At 43.5% G+C, this 13,312-nt stretch overlaps 1 protein-coding gene across 4 annotated transcripts in view; it reads left to right on the forward strand.

Moving 5' to 3' along the window:
• LOC143983296 (cohesin subunit SA-2-like) overlaps nt 1-13,312 on the forward strand; it is a 155,058-nt gene that overhangs the window by 58,467 nt on the left and 83,279 nt on the right. For all 4 annotated transcript variants that reach the window (XM_077482810.1, XM_077482811.1, XM_077482812.1 and 1 more), the window contains one exon: nt 9,771-9,878. In XM_077482810.1, coding sequence (XP_077338936.1) covers nt 9,771-9,878 — 108 coding nt within the window. The remainder of the gene's footprint in view (nt 1-9,770; nt 9,879-13,312) is intronic.

Raw genomic sequence — 13,312 nt, forward strand, 5'->3', positions numbered from 1 at the left:
AGGGGTGGCTGGGCTGTGTCAGTGTTTACTGAGCCATGATCACAAAATGCATTACACCATGTGTTTACAGCTTTTCAGATACCCTACAAATCTGCTGCCACCCTAAGTGACTTCATATCCAGTATTAAGGTAAAGTTTTTTCCTTTAACCACTTTCAGACCGGACCAATTTGCTGGTCAAAGACCAGGCCACTTTTTGCGATTCGGCACTGCGTCGCTTTAACTGACAATTGCGCGGTCGTGCGATGTGGCTCCCAAACAAAATTGACGTCCTTTTTTTTCCCACAAATAGAGCTTTCTTTTGGTGGTATTTGATCACCCCTGCGGTTTTTATTTTTTGCGCTATAAACAAAAATAGAGCGACAATTTTGAAAAAAACGCATTATTTTTTACTTTTTGTTATAATAAATATCCCCCAAAAATATATAAAAAACATTTTTTTCCCTCAATTTAGGCCGATACGTATTCTTCTACATATTTTTGGTAAAAAAAATCGCAATAAGCGATTATTGATTGGTTTGCGCAAAAGTTATAGCGTTTACAAAATAGGGATAGTTTTATAGCATTTTTATTAATAATTTTTTATTATTTATTTTTTACTAGTAATGGCGGCAATCTGCGATTTTTATTGTGACTGCGACATTGTCGGGGACCCATCGGACATTATAAAACACATTTTTGGGACCATTGTCATTTATACAGTAATCACTGCTATATAAATGCAGTGATTCCTGTGTAAATGACACTGGCAGTGAAAGGGTTAACCAGTGGGTGGCAGTGTAGGGGTTAAGTGTTCCTAGGGGTGTGTTACTAACTGTGGGGGGGTTGGGCTTTCATTTAGTGTACACTGATCTCTGCTCCAATCACATGGAGCAGAGATCAGCGTCACTAGTTGCAAGGCAGAATGGAAAAATGTTGTTTACACAGCATTTCCTCCATTCGGCCGCTCCGTGAGACGATCGCGGGGATGCCCGCGGCGATCGAGTCCGCGGGTCCCGCGACCGGACTCACGGGGGTCCCGACCAGCGCGCTCCCGATGGCAGGGCGGCATCGAATATTGGACGTACCTTTACGCCAATATGCCTGCCCGTGCCATTCTGTCGACGTACATCGTCGTGCGCTGGTCGGGAAGTGGTTAAAGAGCCAGTAAAAAAAAAAAAAAAAAAAAAGAGAGAAAAGCGATAGAATAGGGACTTCTTTTTTTCTTATTTGTATATCCTGTCTTTTGTTGCTGTAGTAGGAGCTCACCACAGCCCCAAAGTGCAGGAAGATCGTCGGAAAGGTATGAGGGGTCTACGGGGGCCACAAAACAAAAGAGTGCAACACCAGCCTGATAAGGTGTTTTGTCTTTATAGGAGCAGAAGTCCTAAAAAAAGACGTGGAAGATAAAGTCCTGCCACCGCTCAAAATCTCCGCATGCATCTGGGTCACGCACAGGACATAGACCCCAAGCAACGGGCAGTCCAAGCCGCAAAAATGCTCAGACAGCTAGGGCGGCAGAACCAAGTGCGTCAAGAGGCTGTCCCACCAAAGGCCTCTGCTGGGCTTGTTCAGCACCATCTGCCCCTGAAAAGCTCTTGTGTGCAGAATGCATAAGAGATGTAACCACAGATAGAGAAACAGAGGCACGTAGGACAAAAGACTATATTCAAGAGGGCGGTGACAGAGTGTATGCAGGCGGTCGCAGTGCCTCCGGGACTAAGCCTAGAGCCAAGAACGTATCTAAGCAGAAGCAAGACACATCACCAGGGCTTGAAATATCTTCAGGAGATTCTTCAGACTCTGATGAACCGTTGGAATATTTGTTCGACTTCCAACTCATAGACCCTTACATTGTAGCAGTGAAGGAGGCCATAGACTGGGAACAAGACATGTCTCCGGAAAAAATTAAAAGATATTTCCCTAACTTGAAAAGGCAAGGGGCAACCTTCTCGTTCATGACGGAGATCCGCAAATTATGCGATGAGGAATGGGGAAAGCCGGAAGGGAAGGCGAACATACAAAATCACTTTTTAAGATTATACCCATTTAACACCCCAGATGCTGCCTTTTGGGAGTCACCTCCAGGGGTAGATGCGGCCTTGCAGCGCCTAGCAAAGCAGGTGCCCCTGCCATTGCAGAATTCTACAACCTTCAGAGACCCAATGGACAGACGCACAGACACAGATCTAAAGAGAATCTATTTAACTGCTGGAGCAGCTTGTCGCCCGGCCATAGCCCTAACTTCAATCTCCAGGACGCTGAAGGGCTGGGTCACAAATGTGGAGACAAATGTCCGGAAGTCTGAGGTAGAGACGGCCCGAATCATTTCAGCAATGGAGGAACTTTATCTCTCAGCCCCCTTTTTGGCAGAAGCCTCTATAGACCTAGCAAAACTGCTTGCAAGAATTATGATGTTTTCAGTAACGGCAAAAAGGGCCCTATGGTTACGCCATTGGGTGGCAGACAGTACCTCGAAACAGGCACTTGGTAACATTCCATACAAGGGCAAGATGCTTTTCGGGGACACCCTGGAGGAAGCTATTAAACAAGCTACTGGAGGGAAGTCTGGTCTGCTACCACAGAACCCAAAAGGAGACAGCAAACCGCTCGGTCAGGCCAATCAGAGTTCATAAGGTCGCAGGAGGCCAGGTCATATAGACCAGGCCGAGAATATACAAGACCCCAATGGAGAGGCTCACAAAGCTCCTTTCTTCGGAACGTGAAGGCTAAGGCCGCTCAGACCGCTAAGAAACCGGAGCAGTCCTTTTGACGGGTTGACCGCCCATCACCCCCAGGTGGGTGCCAGGTTGGCATCTTTTTGGAAGGGATGGGTGGAGAAGGTCAAGGACCAATGGGTTCAGAAAACAGTCAAACGAGGGTACAAGATAATGTTTCGAGAAAAACCACCAGACATCTTTGTCCAGACAGAATGGCCACAAGATCAGAAGAAACGAAGGTGCTTGCAAGAATATGTGACCGAATTACTTCAGAAAGAGGCAAGCTCGCCGGTTCCTGTAAAGCACCAGGGAACAGGGGTTTACTCCCCAATTTTTCTGGTGCCCAAAGCCTCCGGAGGTCTCAGACCGGTCTTAGACTTAAGATCTCTAAATCACTACATCGATCCCAAGACATTTAAGATGGAATCAATATTTACAATTATATCAATTCTGCAAACAGGGGACTGGCTAATATCAGTCGATTTAGCAGATGCTTACCTTCATGTCCCAATCAACAGGCATCACCAAAGATACATGAGTTTCATGGTAGGGGAAGATCATTTCCAGTTCAAATGTCTTCCCTTAGGAATCAGCACAGCACCTCGAGTCTTTTCCAAGATCTTGCTAGCTACCATCACCGTTATACGTTTGAGGGGCATAAAAATTTTCTTCTACATAGACGACATCTTGGTAGTGGCCTGTGCAAGCGAAGAGTTAACAGCACAAGGCGAAGTGGTGCTGAAAATTCTATCCAAATTCGCTGGATTATATATCAACAAGCAGAAGAGCCAGTTGATTCCCTCCCAAGAGATGGAGTACCTAGAGCTTGTTTTCAACACAAGCAAAGGGCAGGTCTCGCTACCACATTGCAAGATAGCTGAGCTAGTAGCCTGCATGAACAACGTGATGGGGTCCTTGTCGCTGTCGGCGAGGGACTGTATGACGCTTCTTGGAATGTTTACCGCAGCAACCCCAGCTGTTCCCTGGGCAAGATTCCATACAAGGGCATTCCAAACATCATTTTTGAACCGTGGGATGGAGTATCACTCCACCAAAAAATATTCATACCAAGACGGATCCGCCAGGGCATAGGCGTGGTGGATAGTGCCAGGAACTCTGTCGCGGGGCATGCCTCTCTGCCCCAGAGATTGGATCCAAATAACCTCGGATGCCAGTCTCCGGGGCTGGGGTACTCACTGCCTTGGCAGATGGGTTCAAGGCAAATGGAGCAGGATGGAGACCAGACACTTCAACCTTTTGTAGTACAAGCAAGATACTTAGCCCACTGGCATTCGAGAACCTGATTCAGGGAGCTCTGGTCAAGCTTATGTTGGACAACCAGACAGCAGTCGCTTATATAACCAATCAGGGAGGAACCAAGAGCTTGCCGCTGCTGCAGTTGGCAACCAAGATATTCGCCTGGGCCAAGGCACATGTGGAAGCCTTGACGGCAGCCTACATTTCGGGCAGTCAAAATTACATAGCAGACCATCTGAGTCGGGATTTTCCCAACACAAACGAGTGGACACTCAATAAGGACTATCTGAAAACAATCTTTTACAGGTGGAGTACACCCTCGGTAGATCTGATGGTGACCCCAGAGAATGCACAGGTACCCCCAGGTTGTGTCAAGATTCCACTGCAACGAAGCGCTAGCCCAAGATGCCTTCTCAATCACATGGGAATTTCCCCTAGTCTAGGTTTTTCCACCGGTACCACTGATAATGAAAACCCTATAAAAAATTGCGAGGGAGAACGTCCATGCAATTGCAATCCTACCGTTCTGGCCACGAAGGCCATGGTTCCCACTGCTCCTGCAGATGGCGGCAGTTCCCCCAATAAGGCTTCCGCTGAAGAGGGACCTTCTACAGCAGGACCAATGGTGTCACCCCAACCCAGGCAGATTGCAACTGACAGCATGGTTGTTGAATCAGCCAGACTGTAGTCTAAGGGCATCTCAGAGGAGGTAATCTCGACACTATTGAAGTCAAGAAGGGCCACAACTAATGCCACATACACCAGGATTTGGAGAGAATTTACAGAATTCGCTTTACAACAAAATTTCTCCCCATTGTCCGCAAACATTGGGACTTGGGCACAGTGCTAAAAGCTTTGCTCCAACATCCATTCTTGCCTGCGGAGACATGCCCACTATGGTTCCTGACAGTCAAGCTGATTTTCCTCACAGCCATAAGGTCAGCAAGGAGAGTTCCTTTTGCATCATTCTCCCAGACAAAGTGATCATAAGGCCCTCACCAGCCTTAACCCCCTAAGGTGGTTTCCAAGTTCCATGTAAATTGGGAGGTGGTCCTACCCAGCTTCACGCAACCGCTGAGACAAGAGGAGGAACTAGATCTCAGACCATTGGACGTGGTCAACTTATATCCAACCTACTTAAACCGCTCTCTACAGTTGCGCAAAATGGATACCTTGTTCGTCCTGCCATCAGGACCTAGAAGAGGTGAAGCGGCATCAGCTAGAACCATAGCTACCTGGATCACTAAGGGGATAAGCCTCACATATGAGAAACAGGGGCGGACACCTCCACAAGTTATTAGAGCTCATTCTACAAGAGGGGCTAAAATATCGGTTGAAGACATATGCAGGACTGCTAGTTGAGGCTCCTGCGAAACCTTTGCAAGACATTACAGTTTAGATGTCACAGCAGCTAGTGCATCAAATTTTGGAAGCGCAGTGGTGTCAGCACCCTTCCAAGCAAAATAAACTATTCACTAAAGTAGTATTACCAGTTATTTTCCAACTCTTTTTGTTATCCCACCCTATATCAGCTAAATCAAATCCCATTGTGTGCTGACGCGAGGCTGGCCAGGAAAACGGAAAATTGTTACCAATACTTACTGTAATTTTCCTTTCCTGGCCTGCCCTCACGTCAGCACACAATGGGTTAACCCCTTCCTCCAGTCTCTCAGTACCACCTTCTCTTAGCTGATTCTGGCAGCGTAACATCATCTTTCACATTAAAGATTGGACTAAAATTGGACTAACTTTACTGTTTTTTTTTTTTTTTTTTATTCATTAAAGTGTATTTTTATTTTACAAAAAATTGCAAAAATATTGCAACAACCACCATTTTATTCTGTAGGGTCTGTGCTAAAAGAAATATATATCATGTTTGAAGGTTCTGAGTAATTTTCTAGCAATAAATATTGATTTTCACAGCAAGTGCCAGAAAACGGAAAATTGTTACCAATACTTACTGTAATTTTCCTTTCCTGGCCTGCCCTCACGTCAGCACACAATGGGATAACCCCTTCCTCCAGTCTCTCAGTACCACCTTCTCTTAGCTGATAAAAGGGAGCCCCTCCTCCCCTGCCCTTGTTCCATTGCTAGCGGACGACAGGCTTGTAGTGAGGGGAAAAAGATTGCGCTGACGTGAGGGCAGGCCAGGAAAGGAAAATTACAGTAAGTATTGGTAACCTGCCCTCACGTCAGCACAATCTTTTTCCCCTCATTACAAGCCTGTCGTCGGCTAGTAATGGAACAAGGGCAGGGGAGGAGGGGCTCCCTTTTATCAGCTAAGAGAAGGTGGTACTGAGAGACTGGAGGAAGGGGTTATCCCATTGTGTGCTGACGTGAGGGCAGGCCAGGAAAGGAAAATTACAGTAAGTATTGGTAACAATTTTCCGTTTTCTGGCACTTGCTGTGAAAATCAATATTTATTGCTAGAAAATTACTCAGAACCTTCAAACATGATATATATTTCTTTTAGCACAGACCCTACAGAATAAAATGGTGGTTGTTGCAATATTTTTGCAATTTTTTGTAAAAAAAAAAAATACACTTTAATGAATTAAAAAAATAAATAAACAGTAAAGTTAGTCCAATTTTAGTCCAATCTTTAATGTGAAACATGATGTTACGCTGCCAGAATTGTGAGAGAATCGTGATCTTTATTCTGAGCAAAAAAATAGTGATTCTCATTTTAGCCAAAATCGTGCAGCTCTAGGTCATAGTATTACTGAATGCCTAATCCTACCCAGAATTCACAACTTTCCTTATACAATAATTGGCTACTTTTCAAACACTGCTGAAAAACCTATTTCGTCTTTTGTTTTTTTGTGGCTAATAGCTCTTTATTGGCTGAGCTGTGTTTTGCTTGTACATGACTGACTTTTTGAGTTTTTTTAAAGTCAGGTAGTACAGTAATAAAAAAAATTGTTTAAACGGTGTAAATCGAAGTCCACTGTGGAATACTGCTTTACATACTGTAGTCATTGCACCGCCAGGCAAAGTAAGACCCATAGTATTACTAGTTGTTTTTTCCAACAGTTTGAGAACTACATTTTCCAAAATAACTTTATTTAATATGCAGAGTCTTGAAATATTGACAGATTTTAAATCCATAATTGAATGGAAGCTCACAGGAGCATTGGAAGTTTGTTGAAGTATTATGTATAGATAATAATGGAAAGGTGAGTACGTAATACAGGTCAGCATGGCACAGACACTATAATAAGTTGGCAGAATTTTAATGTAATCTCCAGGCGCATTTCACCCCAGGGCATTTGCATGTCGGTTGAGGAGCACTCTGACAGTACTACATGTTACTTCTAACAGCTTTAAAGAAGTAGCAGGAATAGGCTTGCCCTACATTTTTGATGTCTGAATGTCACCAAAAATATTTATTTAAATCAAATTAAGCAGAACTAAGGTTTGCAATACTCAATAATACCTATGTGTACCTTTTACTGCATTTGTTTAATATTTGCTGCTAAAGTATTTGAATTATCTCTCTGCTAGTGTTGTTAGTCATTTCCTACTTATTGCTAGGGGATTGTAGACCGAGTGATGGATCATGCAGAGCCATCACTTAGCCTTTCAGGGAAAAGTAGACAGTTCCACATCATTACTGACATAGCAGCTTGGCTATAGCCATGGTCTCACTTTTACACTGTAGAGTTTAATGGCTGCCCATCATGCAATGGATTGTCACCAGTTGTCAGTAATGACAAGTTTTCCACGTATGGCAGAACTGTCAGATATTTCATCAGCAGTAGTCAGTTGTATAACTCAGTTAAGTAATAATGAGGAACAAATACCTCTTTTACATAACAATTTATATTAATTCAGAATATGTAATGTATACCAATAATAACATATGACGTCTGTAATGACAGCTAATAACAAATGATCCATGACCATAGTAAACTTGAAATATGTTATTCTTACTTGTCTGATTCAAAAACACCTTTTGTTCAAAAGAACAAAGCTGATATTTTAGATCTAATTATAGAAATATAAACTTAAGTTACAACCTTTCATATATAAATATTCTGTGTATGGATTCTTTATATAGAAGTTGATAAATAGCAAATAAGCTGTTAAATCTAAGTATAATATTTAGTCATGGATAAATATATGACATTTTCAGGGAAAGATCAAAACAGAACATATTTACAGTTATTACAGTTGCATAATGGAGACCACTATTTTCAAGCATACAGCTACCCTCATGTCCATTAAAAAAATAACCAGTGTTTTTGAACCTCCCTTTTGCCTATGAAACATGACAGTTGAACTTTAGGCTAGGAAATGAAAATCTGCAGACAGGCAGGATTTTTAATGCATTAAAGCCACTTACCTGCCTGTCCACCCCTGTACAGTAAGCTGCACAAGTGCAGTTCACTGTGCAATTTCAGAAATGGCAAATCTGATGAAATTCCCACGCATGCGTCTTCTCGGTCTGGCCAATGACAGCGGCTGACCATTGAGACACGGAGGAGGGAGGTGGGGAGTTCCGGGGACAGCGCGTCGCTGGATTTTAGGTGAGCATTGTTCCACTTTAATGCTTTGTGCTAGTAAATGTATAGTGCAGCCCGGCTCTCTGTGTGTTCAACTACTAAACTAAACATTATCCAGTAAGCTGAGATATTTCTACTCAATGTAATATACAGCTTCAATCCATAACATCTATATAAGTGTTACCTCCACGTGCAACAGTGTGAAAAATTGTCCCACAGTATAAACAGTCTCTTTGTGACCCCCCCTTATGAGATTTCTCTCGTGCTTCACATTCACACCAATTTCTCACGTTCTTTTTTTGACCTATAAATTTTAATAGGCCAACTTGCACCTTCCCCTTTAAGAAGGGGGATTATTCACTTGCACTCAATCCATACCCATACCTCTTCTCCTTACTTTCCTCCTCTTCAGGGAATGCTATGCCTTAATCCCAATTGATATAACGTATGTAAATATCAAGGTGCTTTTGTTCCTCTGATGAAAAATGCATTGTTTGTTCTATGTTTTGTGGATACTCACAATATTTATATGCTTTAACCTTTTTAGGTGTTCATTATACTAGGATAGCATATCTTCTTTTTTTTTTTGGCAGATCTTTTTGTGCGTGCTTCAAAGTTCAAGTTGGTTCTGTATGTACAAGATTGGCGATCAATAAGCTTTTGTTGTGGTTCTGGATTAGTTTGTCATAAGCCCATACACTCTACCTGCAATTCCTCAAATAAAGACTGTGGGGTTGATTTACTAAAACTGAAGAGTGCAAAATTTGGTGCAGCTCTGCATAGAAACCAATCAGCTTCTAAGTTTTATTGTCAAAGCTTAATTGACCAAACTGAAATTAGAAGCTGATTGGCTACTATGCACAGCTGCTCCAGATTTTGCACTCTCCAATTTTAGTAAATCAACTCCTATATCTATCTTTATTAAATGCAGAGAGGATATAGGTGAATTTCTCCCATCATAAAAAGGAAAACGTAATTTATAAAATATTGGATTTGATAATACTAATACATTTTGTGTGTTTGCATCTTATTATCTTTAGTCACATTATATATTAATACTATTTGTATTAATTTATAAATTTTTAAATAGCACTACATATACAGTAGAAGTACCAAGTCACTTCTTATTACAGGGAATGAAAGAATATCTCTGTACCAGAGGTATTGTTGTCCTTCTGGTACTACCAGTAGCACTTTACACAAAGTGAAGAATCGCTTTATTTGTGCATTTGTACAATAAATGTGTTGTCCTTTGTTGTGTTGGAATGAAACTGACCTCACAGAATAGGGTCTGGTTTATCTTCTTGCAGAAACTGTGAAGATGTGTTTGGGAGTGAAGATTGTGAGATGTTGTACCAGTTTGTATATGCTACACACAGGCCACTGGCAACAGCAGCTGGAGAGTTTCTGTACACAAGGTAATTTAAATTAAAACATTTTTGTGTCCTGGATTTTATTATAGTTAATAATAATGTAAACATAAATACTTCTTTTGAAAGCCCAATTCGTTTTGTTCTGAGTTTAGTAGTTGAATTATTACATTTTTAAAATTCACCTAATTTAAGGCCTCATGCACACTGAAGCTCAAAGAAGCTTTCTCTGCCTGTTAACTCCCCTCCATGTTAGCCTATGTGTCCACGCACACTATAGGCGTTTTCAGAGGTTTAGTGGCAGGGGAGTTTACAGGCAGAAAAAAAATGTTCAAAAGCTCCTTAATGCGCGTTGATGCACATAACTCTAGGTGCATTCCCACGTTAATGCATTTTATTGGCCAGAATTCTGTGCATTAACGCCCATACAAAATGCTGCTTTTTACCACATTTTTGCTGCTGCTAACAAACTTACAGGGGTTGATTTACTAAAACTGGAGAGTACAAAATCTGGTGCAGCTCTGCATAGAAACCAAACAGCTTCCATGTTTTTTTTTTGTCAGAGCTTAATTGAACAAGCTCAAGTTAGAAGCTGATTAGCTACCATGGAGAACTGGACCATATTTTGCACTCTCCAGTTTTAGTAAATGAACCCGCAGTATGTATGAGGTCTAAATGTTCGAGTATATTTCTAAAGTCAAATAAAGGAGCCACGTTAATAAAGGGTTGTGAGAAAATGTAGCACCTAATGAGAATTAGAAGAACTGTCCCTAGGTACTGTAGTACCTGCACTTCCCGAACTGAGGCCCCATTCAACTGCCAGAACCAGATCGCAGACAGATTAAGGAAAAAAATAGTCATTAGATTAGGTTTAGTTTGCTTTGTTTTTTGAGTACTTTAATTTTGGTACTGTCCATTCATGTATCTCGTTATGTATTTTTTTAAAATATTTTATAATTGATCTTGGGTACAGCAATTTTTATGGGGACTGTATGGAACACAAATATGAGATCAATGGTTTGTAAAGAGGCTGTATTTTTAATAGTGATCCATAGCAGCATGTAACATGCCCCCAGCACATGTCACATGTTTCCTGAAACACTTTTTCTGCAATTTGACCCCTTTCACAAGGGCGCTGAACTACAGCGTATGTTTATTAGAGGATGTTTGTAAATGGACATATGTCTGTTTACTTCCACTTTAATCTGAGTCCATTCATGTCTTTATAAAAGTACTGCAAAGGTTTGCAGAATTTCTTGACTTTGCTGATCTAAACGGATGTTGAATGTTTACATCCTTTCCATATACAACTCTATTTAGACAAGAAAAACTCAATTTTCTTCAACAGCTAAAAAATGGACACATGAAAAACAGTTGTATACTGATGTAAACTGAACTGAACTGAAGAATGATGAATAAACATATGTAAAAAGATTCAGTTTTTATACATTTTTTAAAATCAATTTTCGGAATGGAACTGATGACACTTGTGCGCAAGGACCTTAGCCTTTAGTCTACGGCCATGCTTGTGGCATGTCCACAGTTTATAACCTGTCGTTTATTCTTTTGTAGCACTAGAGATGCCCAATACTATGTACGGCCCTTTGGTCATGTCAGGGCCATAATTGAGGACCCCTTGAAAGTTCACCACCACCAAGAGAAGCAGTTTACATTCTTTTCAAGTGTCAAATTATTTTAAGGCATGCTCGAATTGTGCTAACGTTGCTGGAAGCATGCTTTACTGACAACTGTTATCTTTTCAAATTACTTTGTTTTCAATATGTTTATTGATTTTATCGTGAAAAAGGTAAGACAGCCCATACATTAGTTTTTTTTTTTATTGTCAACCAGCAGGTTGAATTAAAAAATCACCTAATTCCCCTATCCACACACATTTAATGTGGATGCGGGGATCCTTTCCACTGAGCCTTCGTATTCTGACAGTGGGGAAACATATTCGCCATCGGAATACACCAATTAGTACTGCTGACTGTATGTCATGGTTATGCAATAGAGTTCACCTGCTTACCTGTCTCCATGTGTTCATTTCTAGATACCAGCCGACCCTCACCTAACTGCTTTTATAATCCATCCTCTGGCATGGCTCCACCCTAGTTCCTATCAGAGAGCTCTATATTAACCTGTGCACTGCAGGCCAGCCCTGCTGATCAACCTTTATGTGTTAGCTTCCTGTTACCTGCCGTGTACTCTGCTGTTATTCCGTTACCAACTTTGGCGTGTCCTTGACCATCCCTGTTTGCCTGTGATCCTGACCTTTTGGCGTGTCCCCGACTATTCCTGTCTGCTTGTGGCCCCGACCTTGGCTTTGTCCCTCACCATCCCTATCCTCCTGTTGCCTACTGTGGGTGTGAGCTGGGGGTCGCGACCTGGAGCCAGTTGCAGCCAAGTCCATCCTCACCACTCGAGGCTCTGGTGAACACCTGCTGGCTCTTAGGCCGCGTACACACGGGCGGACTGTTCGCCCAACCTTGTCCGCTGAACAGTGTTTGGGCGGACAGTCCGCTCGTGTGTGGGCTTTCAGCGGACAGTTTCAGCGGACAGTTGGACGGACAAAGTCTTTCGGAAATTCCGAAAAACTGTCCGCTGAAACTGTGTTTGAGCGAACAGTCCGCCCGTGTGTGGGCCTGTCCGCTGTACTTTCGAAATGAGCGGACTGTTCCCGCTCGGAAAGTCCGCCCATTTCGAGCGCGTGTACAGGTAGGCGGGGCCCGCGAAGGAGACGTCGCGGGCTCCGCCGCCTGGAATGGGCTTAAAGGGGAACCCCAACGCCGAAAAAAATCGGCGTGGGGGTTCCCCCCAAGTCCACACCAGACCCTTGTCCGAGCACGCTACCCGGCCGGCCAGGAAAGGGGGGCGAGCGAGCGCGCCCCCCCTCCTGAGCCGTACCAGGCCGCGTGCCCTCAACATGGGGGGTGCCTTGGGGAAGGGGGGGGCCGCGCGGCCCCCCCACCCCAAAGCACCTTGTCCCCATGTTGATGAGGACAAGGGCCTCTTCCCGACAACCCTGGCCGTTGGTTGTCGGGGTCTGCGGGCGGGGGGCTTATCGGAATCCGGGAGCCCCCTTTAAGAAGGGGGCCCCCGGATACCGGCCCCCCACCCTATGTGAATGAGTATGGGGTACAATGTACCCCTACCCATTCACCTGTGAAATAAAGTACAAATAAAAACACAACACAGGGGGAAAAAATATTTTATTGCACAGCCGGGGGTCTTCCGTCTTCGGGGGTCTTCTCGCCGGACTCCTCCGCTATGTGTGTGTAGCTCTTTTGCCAGCGGAGGAGTCCGGCTTTCTTCCTCCCCGCCGCCGGCCTCTTCTCCCGACTTCGGGGGTCTTGTCCCCCTCTTCGGTTCTTCTGCCGGGCCACCGCGCCTGGTCCGGTGGCCCGGTCTTCTGTCGCCGTCTTCCGTTCTTCTGTCGCCGCCTTCGGTTCTTCTGCCGGGCCACCGCGCCTTCTTGTAGC

The sequence above is a fragment of the Lithobates pipiens genome, unplaced genomic scaffold (genome assembly GCF_037356315.1).
Source record: "Lithobates pipiens isolate NorthernLeopardFrog02 unplaced genomic scaffold, aLitPip1_a1.2 Scaffold_16, whole genome shotgun sequence".
In the NCBI taxonomy this organism is placed as follows: Eukaryota; Metazoa; Chordata; class Amphibia; order Anura; family Ranidae; genus Lithobates; species Lithobates pipiens.